Source organism: Mesocricetus auratus, unplaced genomic scaffold, assembly GCF_017639785.1.
Source record: "Mesocricetus auratus isolate SY011 unplaced genomic scaffold, BCM_Maur_2.0 Super-Scaffold_100028, whole genome shotgun sequence".
Lineage (NCBI taxonomy): Eukaryota > Metazoa > Chordata > Mammalia > Rodentia > Cricetidae > Mesocricetus > Mesocricetus auratus.
Window position 1 is genome coordinate 14,274,791 of NW_024429209.1, and position 17,922 is coordinate 14,292,712.

At 51.7% G+C, this 17,922-nt stretch overlaps 1 protein-coding gene and 1 long non-coding RNA gene across 2 annotated transcripts in view; one reads left to right on the forward strand and one right to left on the reverse strand.

Moving 5' to 3' along the window:
- Positions 1 to 1,296: 1,296 nt before the first annotated feature.
- Positions 1,297 to 3,188, reverse strand: LOC121134492. The gene is made up of 2 exons (XR_005871585.1): positions 2,868 to 3,188; positions 1,297 to 1,989 (listed from the first exon to the last, which is right to left on the reverse strand). It is a non-coding gene; the product is annotated as an uncharacterized LOC121134492 (long non-coding RNA).
- Positions 3,189 to 14,672: 11,484 nt separating this feature from the next.
- The window catches only part of Ptpn1 (protein tyrosine phosphatase non-receptor type 1), a 47,932-nt gene continuing 44,682 nt past the window's right edge, over positions 14,673 to 17,922 (forward strand). Inside the window, exon 1 of the mRNA XM_005074430.4 lies at positions 14,673 to 14,864. Within this exon, the coding sequence (XP_005074487.1) occupies positions 14,802 to 14,864 (63 nt within the window). The 5' untranslated portion in view covers positions 14,673 to 14,801. The remainder of the gene's footprint in view (positions 14,865 to 17,922) is intronic.

The window sequence follows — 17,922 nt, forward strand, 5'->3', positions numbered from 1 at the left end:
CCTCTGGGCAGAAGTAGCAATAGTAGGAGTTGAGGTGGCAGGAGCAGGCATGGAGGGGATAGCGAGCTGTTACACAGCCTGCTGCACCCAGAGTCCTCCTTGATCTCAGGAGGAGAGATTCAATACCTGTCTGGACCTTACAGACCTGGAGCCTGGAGTTTGTGAGTGTGCCTCCAAGACAGGCTGAACCCCAAGACAAGCAACCTTGATGGAATGAGCTTCTGTCCATCTCCCTCAGATTCCACACCCTGTCAGGTTCTCCAGACTCAAATCTCAAGGTTTAAAACCTTGGAAGGGCTGCGGAGATGGCTCAGAGGTTAAGAGCACTGACTGCTCTTCCAGAAATCCTGAGTTCAATTCCCAGCATCCACATGGTGGCTCACAACCATCTATAATGAGACCTGGTGCCCTCTTTTGACAAACTGGCAGAACAATGTATACATAGTAAATAAATCTTTAAAGAAAAAAAAACTTGGAAGGGCTAGAGAGATGTGTCAGTGGTTTAGATTGGTGTGGTTTCTGTTCTAGAGGACCTTAGTTCAGTTCCCAGCACCCACACCACACCCAACTCACAACCATCTGCAACTCCAGCCCTCTTCTGGCTTCTGTGGGAACACACACACACACAAACACACACACACACACACACACACACACACACACGGCATACAGACACACACATTGGTTACATTAGCATGCTCGGTTTGTAGAAACCCTTCAAACTGTGTATTTATTAATGTGTGTGATGTTTTTCTACGTGTGTGTGTGTGTGTGTGTGTGTGTGTATATGTACTTTTAATTCAGGAAAGAATTTCCAGGACTGGGGATACTGCTCAGTGCCTGCCTCTTGCAAGCCTGATGACAGAGTTCAGGTTCCGAGAATTCACATAAAAGCCGAAGTCGATAGTACATGTACCTAGAATCCCACCATTTCTACAAGAGAGAGGGAGGCAGAAACAGGACGATCTCCTGATGCTCGTGAGCTAGCTAGCATGGCAGATGCAGGAGTATAGAGACTCAAAGAAGGTGGCAGGCAAGGACTGACACTTGAAGGGTGTCCTCTGACCATCCCCATTCACATGTGTGAACATGAACACATACATACATACATACATACATACATACATACATACATACATACACACACACACATACACTCACACATCACACACCTACACAGACAGGAGGGTTTCGAGTTTGAAGCCATCCTGGGCTGCCTGGGATGTCCAGGTCTGCCTTAGCTACAGGACCAGACCCTGTATCAAAGGAGAAAATAAAATCATTTGCACTTGGTCATAACTTTACATTTTTCATTGAAATCTCAGATTTGGTTCAGAGCTTATCTGCATGTTGTCCGGGACCTCCTCCTCCAGTGCAGCTGGACTCCAGGTGGAGGGACAGCGTACATTCTCCTCACAGGAGAGGAAGGAAGATGACACTCTGCTTAATGGCTTCTCCATGGGGCCTGCAGGGAGCTGGCTGGCCCTGGTGACCTTTGAACTTAGCCTGGGAAACTCCAGGGACCCTTAACTTCACCTCACGGCTATGTAAAGGACCTGGCCCAAAGCAGGTGTGATGGAATCCAGGATAGGAATCTCAAACCTTGTTTAGGTCCGGGATTAGATGTCGCTATTCTAGAGGTGCCAGGAATGCTTGGGTTCTGAGTTCAAAAGAAGACATTTGACAACAAGTTGGGAAAGATGAAGCTACCACCTTCTGTCTTCTGCTGAGTCCCTGGTGCTGTGTCCTCTGCAGCAGGCATGGCTGGGAGCACCATGCCTGAGGCCTCAGTGGTGGTGGTGGGAGATGCGGAGGCAGGCATTATGAGTAGCCTCTCATTGGTCCCTCCAGGGATTCTGGGAGACTGCCCTGGTCTTCCGTCTGCCTGTGAAGCAGGTTGGTGAGCTGGTGGACACCCCCTCTCATGTCACCAGCACGGGATGCTACGGGGGTGCTCTGAAGGCTGAGCCCTGCTCTCCTCACAGGGTCCTGGAGGAAGGAACAGAGTCACTCAGGGGCCTGAGCAAGTGACCAGTCACAGAGCTATGGGGAGATTGCCGAGGGTAAAAGGGCTGCGGTGGGTTTGCTGCAGGGTCGATGGCCACCAGGCCCTGCACAGTTCATTCTGCAGGGAAACTACGCCCCAGGTTGTGGGAGCTGCAGTCAACCCAATGTAGCCAAAGGTCAGCCTGGGTCATTATTTTCCTACAGACCAGGCCTCATGTAGTCCAGGCTGGCCTCCAACTCAATATGTAGGTGAGGGTGACCCTGAGTTTCCGATCCTCTTGATTCTACCTCCCAAGGGCTTGGATTACAGGCATGCCCCGCCAGGCCTGACTTACACGGCGCTAGGGACTGGACCCGGTGCTTTCCCACATGCTAGACGAGAGCTCTGCCAACCAAGCCACATCCTTGGGCCTGAAAGCATTCCTGAGGAGGGCAGAAAGAGGCTGGGAGTGGATCAGCCACAGCTCAGAGCAAGAACAGACAAGTGACCGCAGAGCTCAGGGACAGCACAGCCAGACTTCTCAGAAGTGCAAGCGGGGAGAGGACTCGCTTTCCAGTCACGTCCAAAGATGGGGAGGGACCACACAGTGTGGCTGGTGAGGAGAGAGGGAACCAGCCCTGCTGCCTGACAGAGACAGAGAAAGCCCTGGAGAATGGCAAATGATCCGACAGAGGGAAAATTACAGGGCTGGAGAGGAGCCTAGGACAGAGGAGGAAACAGAGCGTCCGGAAAATGACAGACAAGATGATGGGAGGCAGAAGCCTGCTGTCTCAGCGCATGGGAATCTGAGGCAGGAGGATTGCCTCAAGTTCAAGGCTACTCTGGGTTTTACGGGAGACCCCGGTCAATATGTGCTCACCAGACCGTCAGCACGAACTTTCAGCAGCGAGGAGCACACCAGGTGTTTCTTCCGACTGTGCATCAAGCTGTTGCCGTGAAACGTGTCACCCGGCAATCAGAAAGAAATTAAGAAAATGAAAAACGCCTCCTCAAAGGCTGGACGCTAATCCGTGGTTCCCATGGTTCCCGAGCCTCTTCCTGTTCGCCTTCCTTTTCCTAAAATGGCCCCGGTCAGAGAGGGATGGGGATGAGGAGGGCAGGGGAAGGGGTTCAAAAGGGGCGGGAACTGAGAACGGGGCTGACCTCATGTCCCTCTGCTCACACTCTGCTCACACTCTCTCTGCTCACACTCTCTGTGCTCACACTCTCTGTGCTCACACTCTCTGTGTTCACACACTCTCTGCTCACACTCTCTGTGCTCACATTCTCTCTGCTCACACTCTCTCTGCTCACACTCTCTCTGCTCACACACTCTCTGTGCTCACACACTCTCTCTGCTCACACTCTCTGTGCTCACCCTCTGCTCACACTCTGCTCACACTCTCTGTGCTCACACTCTCTGTGCTCACACTCTCTGTGCTCACACTCTCTGTGCTCACACTCTCTCTGCTCACACTCTCTGTGCTCACACTCTCTGTGCTCACACTCTGCTACTCTGCTCACACTCTCTGTGCTCACACTCTCTCTGTGCTCACACTCTCTGTGCTCACACACTCTCTGTGCTCACACACTCTCTCTGCTCACACTCTCTGTGCTCACACTCTCTGTGCTCACACACTCTCTGCTCACACTCTCTCTCTGCTCACACTCTCTCTGTGCTCACACACTCTCTGTGCTCACACTCTCTGTGCTCACACTCTCTGTGCTCACACTCTCTCTGCTCACACTCTCTCTGCTCACACTCTCTCTGTGCTCATACTCTCTCTGCTCACACTCTCTGTGCTCACACTCTCTCTGCTCACTCTCTCTGCTCACACTCTCTGTGCTCACACTCTCTCTGCTCACACACTCTCTGTGCTCACACTCTCTCTGCTCACACTCTCTCTGTGCTCATACTCTCTCTGCTCACACACTCTCTGTGCTCACACGCTCTCTCTGCTCACACTCTCTGTGCTCACACTCTGCTCACCCTCTGCTCACACTCTCTATGCTCACACTCTCTGTGCTCACACTCTCTGCTCACACTCTCTGTGCTCACACTCTCTGTGCTCACACTCTCTGCTCACACTCTCTGTGCTCACACTCTCTGTGCTCACACTCTCTCTGCTCACACTCTCTCTGCTCACACTCTCTCTGTGCTCACACTCTCTCTGTGCTCACACACTCTCTGTGCTCATACACTCTCTCTGCTCACACTCTCTCTGCTCACACTCTCTGCTCACACTCTGTGCTCACACTCTCTCTGTGCTCACACTCTCTGTGCTCACACTCTCTGTGCTCACACTCTCTCTGCTCACACTCTCTGTGCTCACACTCTGCTCACCCTTTGCAAGAACCATCTTGTCCTGAATGACACAGTGGGGTGGGGGTGGGGATGGAGGCGAGGCTGGAGGCCGGCTGTGTTCAGGGACTCATTAAACTGGATTTAGATGATTCATTTCTTATATTCATCCAGCAAGCACTTGGGAGACGCCTCCTGTCACCCAGATCCTGTCTGAGACCCTGAGATCTGTACCCACAGAGTCCATGCCTTCTAACAAGGCTGAGTCTCACTTCCAAGAGAAGAGCCATGGACTACCCAGGTTCCCATGAAGGCCGGAGTTCTGTTTTGAGGCCTCTGCACCCAGATCTCCTGAAATGAAGAACTTGGGAATGGTGAGGGAGACTCTGACTTAGAAGGGTGTGGGGACAGGGTGACTTGAGTTCTTCCCAAATGAGGGCTCTTAACTTCCAGAGCTAGGGGTGCTGCGGTAAGATGGGGGTGCCTGGAGAGAGGCAGAGACCAAAGACGAAAGTCACAGGGGCACTGGGGCTGGGCCTCAGGTGGTCGAGTGCCGAAGACTCACATAAACCAGGTGTGGTGGCACACATCTGTAATCTCAAGGACTCAGGTAGTGGAGGCAGAAGTTCAAGGCCATCCTTGGCTACTTGGGACCCTGTCTCAAAAAAAAAAAAAAAGCCTCAGGTCACTACCATGTTGCCTGCCACAAGTAACCAACTCCACACTGCAGACAATGGGAATGTGCTCTTGGCCACCAGGACAGACCTAGTGCGTTTGCTCCCTGCTGCTGTCAAGTCTGCCAGTGACACCCCATCCCTCCTGTATGTCTCTGTTACAAGGGGGGCAGTGCCCAAGAAAAGCTCTCAGCGCTCTGTGCCTCCCTCCCTGACCCAGGCATTGCCCAACATGTTCAGGCCCTGAGGCCAAGAAGCCCTGGGAAGGGACCCCCCCTTTCTTCAACCTCTGCAGGGTGAGAAGGGGGAAGGGAGGTGAGGATGTAGGCAGCAGTCCGTGGCGGGAGGGAGGGGTACCTGTTCCAAGCCCAGCTGCCCCCCTGAATTCCAGCTTCCCCTTTAGTCTTTAATTCCAGGGTTCCGGGGCTTTGAGACTGTAGTAAGGGTCTTTCCAAAGCTGCCCAGAACCTTGGGGGAGGTTGGACCTTTTATTGGCTGCTTACCAAGTGCCACACAGACCATTGTTCCTAAGGCCCCTGTGCCCTGTCTCCCATATCTTTACCACCTCCCCAGGGTGCTGTTCCCTCCCCCCACACCCCCACCCCCACCCCGTATGGAGCAGGTCACCTGGTTCTGGAAGTGGGACCTGGCCCTTTTCCTTGAACAACCACCACCCAGCGTGGCTGGGGTGAGCGAGTAAATGGCATGGCTTTAGTTACTGACGAGGGTCCCGACTGAGAGCCTGAGCAGAGTTTCACTGTCTTCTGTTTATGTGTATGAGCGTTTCGTTGACATGCATGTCTGTGTACTGTGTGTGTGCCTGGTGCCCACGGCGGCCAGAAGAGGGCATTAGATTCCCTGGAGTTACAGACAGCTGTGAGCCACCATGGGGGTGTGCGGAATGGAACCCAGGTTCTTGGCAAGAGCAGCCAGTGCTCTTGACCACTGAGCCTGCTCTCCGGCTGCAGCAGGGTTCACTCTAACAATGAAGATGTGTCTGGAAGCCATTCGGTGAGAGGAATGGTTTGGGGTTGTTTGGGCGTCTCTCTTACATGGCCAGCTGGGTGTTCAGGATAGGACTGAGACAGATCCTTCTACCTCATTCTCTTCCATCCCCTGCTTAGTCCTTCTGCACAGTTCACACTTGTGCCCAGTATATCACATCCCAAGCAGTAGAATGGGGAGAAAGTAAAAAGATTTCCCAAACCAGGCGATATTGGTGTAAGCATTTAACCCCAGAACTTGGGAGGCAGAGGCAGGTAGATGTCTGTGAGTTCGAGGCTAGCCTGGTTTACAGAGTGAGCTCCAGGACAGCCAGGGTTACACAAAGAAACCCTGTATCAAAAACAAACAAACGAAAGATTATGTGCTCCCCCACACCATGCCCACCCACCTTAAGGTCAGGATTTAAAAGCAGATCACATGAAGTCCACTCATAGCCTTTTTACTGAATGAAGTAGCACATTTAGCCTCAAAGAATGCTGGGAATGTAGTCCTTAACTGGATGGGCCAGTTCAAACCCACTTGTATGAAAAACAAAGAGAGAGAGAGAGAGAGAACTGATATTGGATCCAATTAGGATCTGACCCAACAGCTCAGATGAACTCGTAAAGGTTACAAATACAATTGTCTGTAGCAGTTGTTGTAACAGATGGGACACACAAGGTAGAAAAGGAGCCATGCAGTAAAATTGTCCACAAGGCCACAAGCCCCTTCTAGGTCCACGTTAAGTGTTTCCTGCATGTTCTCCTGCTGGCCTCGCAGTCCAATGGGTAGCTGCTGATGAGATGCAGCCAGCCTGTGTCCCCCAGTGGTTAGCTGCTGATCTGTGGCAGCCAGCCTGTGCCCCCCAATAGAGGCTGCTCTAAGCCTCCCTCTTCCTGTCTGCTACCCCCACCACGATTAAACAAAAGGTCCTACCCCACCTACCCCATGGGCAGCAGGGACAGCCAAAGCCCTTGGCACACAGCTCCCCGCAGTCCCGATGAGGCCATCTGAATAGTTGAGAATACATGTCCCAAGTCTGGGTCCCTCTACTGCACACATCCCAAATGGGAGTCCTCTTTGTGACCTCTCCACATTGCAAAGGAACCCCAAGTTCTAGTCAGTGGGAATCTCAAACAGAGGCCATTTCCATCTCCAAATGTAGAACATGAATCTGGGCATGGTGACACCCACCTGTGATCCCAGTGCCAAAGGGGCCCAAGCAGGAAGGACCGACAAGAGTTCAAGGTCAGTCTGACCTTGTAACAGGGGAATACTCTGTCTCTCTGAGAAGTTAGTGAGATGCTTGCCATACAAGCATGAGACCCAAGTTTCATCCCCAGAGATCCAGACTGAGCGGCATACATTTGTAACCCCAATGCTGGGGATACAGAGTCAGGCCAATCCCTGGGCCTTGCTGGCCAGCCAGTCCTGATACCTTGATGAGTTCCAGATCAGTGAGATACTCAAAAGCAAGGTAGACAGCATCTGAGGAATGACACCCAAAGTTTCCTCTGGCGCGCGCGCGGACACACACACACACACACACACACACACACACACACAAGGGCCCATTCAGGCCAGAGATCTGCTCAGCTTAGGCACACTGCCCCCTCACCGCTATGCAACCTAAGACAAGTCACAGAACCACTCCAGGCTTCAGTTTCCCCCCACCAGGTCACTGCAGAGAGCCAGGGAGATGCTCACTTAGCACCAAAGCTGGCCTGAGGTTTATCTGCAGTGCACTTAGCTGTACCATGTACAGTCCCTATTACTGGGCCAACACGATGGCTCCTAAAGACACTTGCTGCCAAGCTTGCAGCAGCAGGAGGAAGCCCCCAGAGATGTAAGTTACAACATACATTAGGAAGTTTCTAGAGCTGGCTGGTAACCTGCATATTTGATATCACAGGAGCAGAATTTACGAAGACCTTGCTGCTAACCTGAGAGAACAGGGCACTTGACGCTGCCGTTCACTTCACTAATGCCTCCCTGCCTTACGTAAGACAGAAAATTGAGGGTGGAGAGATGCGGAACTCGTTTGCCCAAGAGAACGCTTGCCCAAGGCCTCCAGGTTCTGGGATCCATACCCAGAACCACGGTCTGGTCAACAACAGTGCCCTGACCTCGTCAGGGAGGGCGGAGAAGTGCCCTGGCCTTTAGCAACCCTCCCAGACTCCACCTTTGCTGAAAACGGGAGACCAAACCTCATTTCCATCTCTGGGTTCCACTTCCCTCCCCGAACCACGCCCCCATGCCTCTCTGCAGCCTTTCTCAGCACACACGTGACTCCCCCAGTTCCCCTAAATGCCTCCTCCTCCCGTCTTTTCTTACGAGCCGGCCAGCTTGGGATTATATTTGTGTGTTTATTTATAATGGCTTGGAATCAAGTCTGAAATGTTTTCCGGGGGCGGAGAGGTGGGAGAGTCTCTTGAAGGCTTTGAAGAGCCCAGGGAGGATGTGAGTGGGGCGGAGCTCCGGGTGGGGCCGCCTCCCTTCCTGAAATGGTGCGGACTGGAGGTGAATAAAATTTCAGAACCGTGCGTTCAAGTCCTGTGCGACTGTGGGCAAGTTGCCTAACTTCTCTGTGCTGCAGTTCAAATGGGATTCCTAATAGTATAGACTTTCACAGTGTCAGGTTTAAAAGGTCTCAGACTGGACTTGAACCCTCAGACTGGACTTGAACCCTCTGTATGGTCAAGGATGACACTGAACCTCTGGACCTTCTGTCTCCACCCCCTAGTGCTAGGATTACAGGCGTGTGCCACCACGCCTGGTCTTTAAAGTAATAGATGTCATTATGATTGACATTCTCAGAGCCACTTGTACTATATTTAGAGCTCATGGGAATTCCTGGGGAGATTGTACAACATCCTGGAGGAGGGCATGGACTTTGAGGTTACAGGTCCACACTCAGAGCCTGTGTTAGCCTTGCCGGCTGCATGGCCTCCGTTAAGTCATTGACCCTTGTAAACTTGGCTTCTTTCATCTCCTCTGGACAGAGGTTGGCTTTAGGGATGACACATGCCCCTCCCTCCATGGAACTCAGGAGATTACATGCCAGGATGTGGGCTGGGAGAGAGGCCATCTGCAGGAGAGCTGACCCAGAACCAAAGCCAGCACAGGCCAAGCAGAGAAAGGGACTGAGGAACCAGGGTCAGAATGACGTTGTCTGCACCCCTAAGTCACACTGGGCCTGAAGCAAGCAACTTTTAGACTTCCCATTTTCATGAGCCAAAAAACGTCCCATTTTGCAAAAGCCACTTTTGGTTGGGTTTTCTCATAGGAAATTATCTAGGCCAACACCAAGAGGTTAAGAAACTTGGTCCGGGCACACAGGCTGAGAGGCAGGCTCTGGGCTCGGAAACTCTGATGTGACAGCCACACACGCTCTCTGATCCAGGCCAACTGTTGGCTCTGGGATGCACATCGATTGTTCCTCTTTACTCTGCCTCAGCAACAATTGTCTCCACCTGACAAAGTCAAACAGTTCGAAGGACGTAAGGGGACTTTGGAGTTTAACTAATGCCCAGACAGCTGCAGGCTGGAGCCCATGCCTTCCATGCCAGCACCCTGACTTCCCCCACTGGTGCTCCATCTCAGGGGCTGGCTCACCGAGCAATCCAGGGGCCTAACTCTGCTAGGAAATCCAATCTCGGAGGCGGGCCACACCCTTCTTGCCTGCCTGCTCCCAGCACTGGGTGGTTGTGCTGGACATTCCAAGGGGGCTCAGTCTAGGAGAGGCAAAGAAGTCCTTGTCATCCTGAATTCTAGAACCTTCCAAGGACTGGTGGGGGTTTGGGAAGAATGACTTGCCGACTTCCAGCTCAAGGAAGATGGTGTTGGGCAACACAACTCAGGCCCACTTATTCACAAAGTTTACAGTCAGTGGCCAAGGGATGATGACAAACACATCAAGTCATGGCACGTAGTGAAGGGACGGGGGTGTCAGCTGTCAGGAGAGGGGAAAGGAGTAGGGACCTCCCAGATGAAGCAACATTAGAGCTTGACTGTTACTTTGGATCCCAAGCTCTACGCTGTACTCCTGGTAGGCCAATGCCACTACTGTCAAGGCCACTTGCTGACCTCGCTCAGTCAGGGGCCAGCAACAACCCCATGCTTCAAAAACAGCTGCCCTGCTCTACCCACAAGTCCTGGAATGATTAAAAGGTTGACTTGCAGTGTTAATTTCTTCCCTTAGTGGGATCTGCGAAGAGAAATCCAAGAACCCGAGTGAGAACATTGGAGCACTTCACGGGCTTGCCTGACCAGAAACTAATTTAGCCACGGTGACACTGGCCTCGTTTACTTTCTAATCAGCCACCACCATCATTAGGTTGGCAGGGCCAGCTTTGTCCACAAGGCTTCGGGAAAAGTTGACACTTAGGGTCACTGAAGTCTCTCTTTCCAGCAAAGGTCAGATGCTGGGACGGGAAAAAGAGAGGTTCCACCCTAAAGAGACAGCACTGCCAGGGGACAAGCCAGCAAATAAAACAGGAGCAGCAGAGGATGACAGGAGGCATTAGCTGCGGTCAGGAGACCTGCTTGGGGAGGTGACACTCGGCTTGAGAACTGAAGGGAGAGAGGATAAACAGAGAGTCCTGGTCAGGGCTGGGTGGCACAACGCTCCTGTGGTGGGAACCAGCCAGGTGTACTGGCAAGGGACCCAGAATGGCGTGAAGCAGGCAATGGAGAGAGAGGGTTGGGAGGCAGATGGGTCAGGTCACCATGGTCACCGGGGCATGACAACCCGAGCTAGGGATGGACCGTTACTCTTTTTTCATTTTCATTTTTCTTTTTCAAAACAGGTTTTTAAAAAAATTCTTTTTTATTTTTTGAAATAAAAAGAAATGTATAAAAAAATTTCACATGTTACTCCCAGCTCCCTCTCTGTCCCCTCCCCCCAGCTCCTCCCTACCCCTCTACCCCATCCCCTTCCATAGGGGATTTTCAAAGTCTGTCGTAACATCCCGGGCAGGGCCTAGGCCCTCCCCTATGTGTCCAGGCTCAAAAGAGGGTTTCTCTGTATTGTTTTGGAGTCTGTCCTGGAACTCACTTTGTAGACCAGGCTAACCTGGAACTCACAGAGATCTGCCTGCCTCTGCCTCCTAAGTTCTGGGATTAACAGAGTGCACCACCACTGTCCAGCTATTCTTTTATCTATATGCACACATTAAGTGTGTGTGTGTGTGTGTGTGTGTGTGTCTGTCTGTGTGTGTGTGTGCCTGAAGAGGCATGGGAGCCTGCAGCACTGTAATTACTGGTAGTTGTGAGCCACTATGTGGTGGCTGGGAACTGAATGGGGTTCCTCTGTCAGAGCAATAAGTGCTCCTAAACGCAAAGCCACCTCTCGGGCTCTAGGCCAGGGTTTCTCCTAAGTAGAATGAGAAAGCCTCGCAGCGTTGTCATCAGGAAGGTGCGAGCATCTCGGGTGCTGATGTTCGGAGTGGATGTGAGGCACCCAGAGGCTCAGCCTCTCCTCCAGGGTTAAGATTGCTGATGGGGCGTCATCGTCTGCCACTTCAGGGGGTTAAGTGGGGCCTCTAAGAAGTCCCATCACCCATGTGACCTTATTTGGGAAAATAGTTTTGCCTGTCGTTGACTTAGGAGGCTGGGATGGGGAGCTGGATCACTGGACCGGCGACATCAGTTGGGGACACAATGACAAGTGTTCTTAGACCGTCCAGCTCCCCTGACATGACAAGTGTTCTTACAGAACGAAACAGGGAGGCTTGTCAGATAGGAGGAGCCAGAGAGACCACGTGGAAATAAGGCAGCCTGTTGGACATGGAAGCAGAGAAGTGACCTCGGACATCAGAAGGCGTGCCACCATGCTAGCAAACTCTGGGGCCTTGTGAACAGCCAATGACTGGACCTGGGGGCACAGGCCTCTCATCTCAGCTACTCAGGAGGCTGAGGCAGGAGGTCTCAAGGTCTGATGAGGCACTTCAGTGAAGGTGTGCCAAATAAAAAGCACAAAGAGGGGAAGAGTATGCAGCTCAGGGTTAGACAGATACTGCCTAGCGTGTGGGCCCCTGGGCTCCACCCTGGGCTACGCAAGACAGAAAAAGACAGGGGCGAGGGCTCCAGCCACTGGGTGACATCCAGCAGGCCTGAGTAGCACTTGGGACCAGGGTGGGCACTTGATTCATTCATCTGCTGAGCTCTGCATACAGGGGTGAAAGCCTCTATGGGGCTACTCCTCAGTTGTGTACCCCATAGGAACGGGAGGAGACCACCACTCAGAATCATTCAAATAGGCAAACGCTTCAGTCAGGCAGCCTCCAAGGGTGGGGCCCTAATTTTTCACCAGAACAGCAACTTTAATTTTCTCTTACAGGAACACTCTGTTTCTAAGTCGGATGCTTATCAGGTCATCTGTCTTTATCCAGCAAGGATTAACGGGCTGGCTAGACGGCTCCCTGGATATGGCTGCTTGCTACCAAGCCTGACAACCTGAGTTCGATCCCTGTGTCTCACACAATAGAAGGAGAATACAGACTATGGAAAGTTGTCCTTGGACTTCAAATTGCATGTGTGCTATGAAGAAAAGTAGTGTGCCTACCCACATGATATTTAAATAATGACCGAGCCCCCTTGCTAAGCACACTAGATGAACTCATCCACCTTTTATGAGGTAGACACTCTTTTTCTTTATTTCTTTTGGGGAGAAGGGGTTCTTTGTATAGCTCCAGTTGTCCTAGAACTGGCTCTGTAGACCAGGCTGGCCTTGATCTCACAGAGATCCAGCTGCCTGTGCTTCCCAAGTGCTGGGATTAAGTGTGAGTGCCACCATCCACCCATCCTGAGGTAGACACATTTTATTATCCCCCTTTCACAATGGAGAAAACCAAGATACAGAGCTTATCAGGAATCCACCCCAGGCTACACCATGGAACTTTAGAACCAGAGTCCCCCCCCACCCATCCCCAAACCTGGTTCCTAAGCAAGAGACCCTCTGAAGGTCTGGCTGGAATCCAGTCCCTCTCCCTTTTTTGCAAGACTGCTTTGTTTATGACTTTTTGAGACAGGTCTTTCACTCTGTACCTGGAACTCACCAAGTAAACCAGGCTGACCTGCCTTAGCTTCTCCTAGGCTTATAGGCAAGTTCAGCTGCTAGCCTAACTTGGCAGCACTGCCTTGGATGAGAGACTTGTGTCTGTGCATCGCTCTTGACAGCTCTAGGATGGGAATCAAAGTGCCTCTATGAGAGGGTAGTTGTGGGAAATAAGTGAAAATGGGGCTTTGCATGCCGGGCACGGTGCCTACCACAGCATCCCAAGAGCAAGCTGGAATTCACTCTTTCACACCAGAAGCTAGCTGGTGTTGGGCACAGGGTACTGGTCCAATACAGTCTTCCTTGCTGTCACGTGTTGAGCGCAGGGTGCATGGTAACAATTCCCAGCTCCAGTCAAGCTTCCCAGAGGAGGGTACCTCACCCTTCTCTTACACTTCCAAGAGCCCAGGTATCAGAATCAACATTCAGTATTCACTCTGGGCAGTCAGAACACACCAGAGAATTTGCACCTGGATGAGCTCGTAAGGGAGATTTCCTTCTTTTTAATGTTTTTGATTTACTTGTATGGATGCTTTCTTTGCATGTATGGTATCACATATGCCTTGTGCCCTTGGAGAGCAGAAGAGGCCTGAAACCACAGTCACAGTTGTTTGTGAGCCACCATCACCTCAAGGAAGATTTTCCTTTTTGTTTTGAGACAAGGTCTCACTGTGTAACTCTGGTTGTCCTGGAACTCATCATGTAGACCAGGCTGGCCTGGAACTCAGAGACCCCTTGCCTCTACCTCGGGAGTGCTGGGTTTAAAGGCAACTACCACCACATGTAACCAGGATTTTCTTGATACTGTGGAGAGAAAACTAGCGCAGATCCCATTCATTTATTCTGCCTGGATAGAAAAGTGGACTGCCTGGTGCAGGCACACACAGGGAACTTGGGAGACTTAAGACCGGCAGATCATTGGGCTAGAGGCCAGCCTGGGCTACATAGTGAATTCCAGGCCAGCTACAGAGTGACTCACAGTCTTTAACAAACAAGAAGCTGAGTGCGTCCTAGCACGCACGGAGCTCTGATTCCATCCCCCGCAATACATGCCTGTGATTCCAAGGCGTGGGAGGTGGAGGCAGGAGGATTTTCCTTGGCTGGCATTAAGTTAGGGGGCCAACCTGGGATAGTGTGACCCTGAGTTAAAAATAAGGATGGGAGCCCAGAGTGGTGTCACACTCCTTTAATCCCGGCACTTGGGAGGCAGGCTGGCCTCTGTGAGTCCAGCCTGGTCTACAGCGCGAGTTTCAGGACAGCCCGGGAATAGCAGAGGAACCCTGGAAAAAAAAACACAAAACAGAAAGAATGGGACAGGAAATGCCGCCCCCGCCCCCAAACTGCCACGCCTTCGACGCATGACTCCACCGACAGACTTGAGCCTCGAACTCGCGATCACTCCAAACCCGCCTCGGCCCACGCGCTATGGGCGCGCCGCCGGGGGTCGCCTGGGCAACGGGTGCGCGCCCTCCGGAGCGCGGAACCCGGGAAACCGCAAGCGGCGCGCGCACCGGGTCATTCCTTCTGGCCCAGGCCTCTTCCACTAAACTCCGCCCTGGCCCCGCCCCCGCGGAAGTGCCGGTGGGTCTTCTCGCAATCTGATTGGTCCTTCCGTGCTGAGGGCGGAGCTTTCGGCGAGGCGGGGTGCGTACTTCCGGCTGCCGGCTTGACATGCAGAAGCCGCGGCTGGGGAGGCTGGGGCTGCGGTGGCGGCGGGCGGCGGGCCTCGGGGAGCGGAGCGACACGGCCTAGCGCGGCGGACGGCCGAACGGACGCGGGCAGCCGGCCCGGCCCGCCATGGAGATGGAGAAGGAGTTCGAAGAGATCGACAAGGCCGGGAACTGGGCGGCCATTTACCAGGTGCGGAGCCGGGGCCCCTAGGCCGCGCAGCCTCCCCAGTCCTCTGGGCGCAGGAGACCCCTGTCGCGCCGTCTAGACCCCGGTCGGGGCTCACGCACCCACCCCCACTCGCTTGCATCTCTCCGCGGTTCGTGTCCTCTCCCGAGCTCCCACCCCACCCCGACCCCAACATGGCCCAGACACCCTTTGTCCCAACTGGTCCACACCCCCGCTGCTTCCTTGTCTGGACCGGACCACCTCAGGCCCTCTTCCTTTGTCTCCCGGGGAGGGAGGTGAGCTCGCCGACACCCTACCCCACCCCCGGCACATTTCCTTTGCTCTGGCCTCGGGGTGCGGTCGTGGAGGCCCCAGGATGACAGCCCCCTTACCCTTTCCTGTCCATTCATTTGTTGGACGTGAGTTGAAGTCTGTTCGGCGCTAGGCACTGGAGATGGTGTGTGTTGAACGCTACGGTAGACCTACCCTCCCCCCAGAGAGGCTTGGCGTAGCACAGACACTCATATATGGATCATTACAGCTGGTGACAAGTGTTGGGAAGAGAAAGACATGTTAAGGTGGGGGGTGACTGTACCCAAAGGGTCTGCTGCCTTGGAGAGGGGGATTACGGCACGACTGTTAACAGAAGGAGGCTTGGTCTTTGAGCAGAATAAGGAGCGGCAAGTCATGAGGATAGGCGACTAACCTACGGGGACACAGAACCCATTCCTCCAGCTGCCAAACTTTTTCCTTCCAGGCAGGGAAATGAGATGGCTTTAACCCTCTCTAAATGGCCTCGTTCCTTGATGAGTGTCCTTTATCCTTTGATCGTTGTCTGAGATGGTCCTGTTTTCTGAGATCCGATCCCGCTTGAGGGTGTCTGGTGGTACATAAATAAAATACCATGAAAGTAGAGTTTTTTCCCCCTCTATCTATGAAACAGTGAATTAAAAGCACAAAGATATCTTTACAAGTAACTAAGTCCTCTAAAGAAAATAAGTCTTCCGATTAAATGTCAGTGCGGGGGTTGTGAGGATTAACCAAAACCACACTCGCCCAGCATCTTAAATAAGCATGTGCAAAATAGATCCTGTTCCTGTGTAAAGGGAGCAGGCGGTGTATTCTGCTCTTAGCTTTTAGGTTCACAAGGCGGCGGGTGAGACCCATCAGCTGGAGAATTGAAATCTATTTTGAGTTTGACTTGGAAAAATAAAAAGCCTCAGGCTGCTGTTTGGTGTGCTTGCCTGACAGAACGCTTTTTTGGGGGTGGCTTGATTTCCAGATTTCTTGACAGGGTTCTTCTTACGTGAGCTGGGATGTGTGTCAGCTTCTCTTGGACTGATATTTATAGCTAGTGTAATCTGTGTAAGTGGAGCGATCAATAGTAACATTTGTGTTCCAGGTCTAGTCTCTGAATGAGTTGGATGGGTTCCACTAAGGAGTCAGATCTGTGGGCAGATTTTCTGTATCAGATGGAATGCAAGGGGAGCCCAGGGTAACATCACATGGGAATTGTCATGTCAGTCACTGTCAAGTGTGGAAGTTGTTGCCCAAACAGACCATCCCAACCAAGTGGAGACAGTTGGATCTTTAATTCCAAAATAGACTGATCTGGTAACACTTTTGTATCATAAATAAATTATGGTAGAACGCTGCTTTTACACTTGTAGGTCAGAGTGGCCGCCTTCCTGGTCATCTCAGCCTTATAAAGCTGTGTTAAGAATGCTGCTGGGTTGGAGTGGACTGGCTTTGAAATCATTTCCCTCATTGTTCTCTAATTTCTCTACCACACTTAAGCCCCCACAAGTTAATAAGATGTCAGGGTCTCCACAACTTGTTCCCAGTGCTCCCTCTGCCTTCACACCATGGGCTTTCCTGGTGTAAATATTTGTATTTTCTTAACTGGGTCTGAAGGGGTGTCTTTGTTTTACATTTTAAAAGTAGCCCTCTTATCTTACAGTTGTACCTTTTTTATTTGTTTGTTTTGTTTTTCAAGAACGAGTTTCTCTGTGTAACCATCCTGGCTGTCCTGGAACTCACGGAGATCCGCCGGCTTCTGCCTCCTGAGCGCTGGGATTAAAGGCGTGCGCCACCACTCCTGACTTCAGTTGTGCCGTTTTTTTTTAAAACCAGAATTTGAATCATCTAAAAGCCAACTTACCCAAACCATGTTTTTTTTTTTTTGGATTCAAAGAAATGTGTTGAAATGGTAGTGAAAAAATTAGTAGAAAATGGATGGATTTTTGTTTGTTTTGTTTTAATGAATGTTTGATGGTGTGTCAAAATGAGGGCAGCATTATCCAAAAATCCTATTTGAGTTTGTCATAGTTAGGAAGGAGTGGGTAACTTTGCTACCAGTCTTATGAGCAAGGCAGCAGAATCATTTCTCCTTATTCTTACTTCTCTACTTAGACCGAAAGGATGTACAGACTCAAGCGGATGAGCAGAGAACAAAAGGTGAAGTGGACTTCTCAGTGCTAGGGAAGGTGGCAGCTAAGAAAAAGTTCCTCCAAGCACCACGTCTTCCTGGAGGGAGCCTGGGTGTTTCTCATCTTTACTGCTAACAAGTGGCTGAAGATGTGGACAGCCATTTAGGCCTGTGGAGTCAGGGTTGTTTGCATATGGAAATAGCCTTAAGAACCACTTTCTACCATTCAGAATTTGCAAATGTTCTAGTGAGAACATGGGTTGACTGTATGGGAGGAGTAACTAGGGACACTGCCCTCCTTCAGTGGCTGGAAGAGGGCACTTGCTGGTCAGGACTTTGATCTGCCACTTCCAGTGAATGGTTTGTTCCTGATTCGAAGGCAGGGCTTTATATGGTGGGGCACTGTTCCCCCTGACACTTGTCACAGCTGCCTTCATACTCAAATACAACCCACTGTGTGACTGGGTTCAAGTCCTGTTATATCAGTAATGCCCTAAAATTCCTAACTGGTACAGACAGCTGGCACTGTCATGCTCCAAGAGATGCATGTCCAATAATGCTTATTTAGACATCATTGGCTTCAAAGGTGGGGCAATTCTAGTTTATGTAGAAAAGAAAAACCTATACACCGCAATTCATTTTGATGTGGGGAGT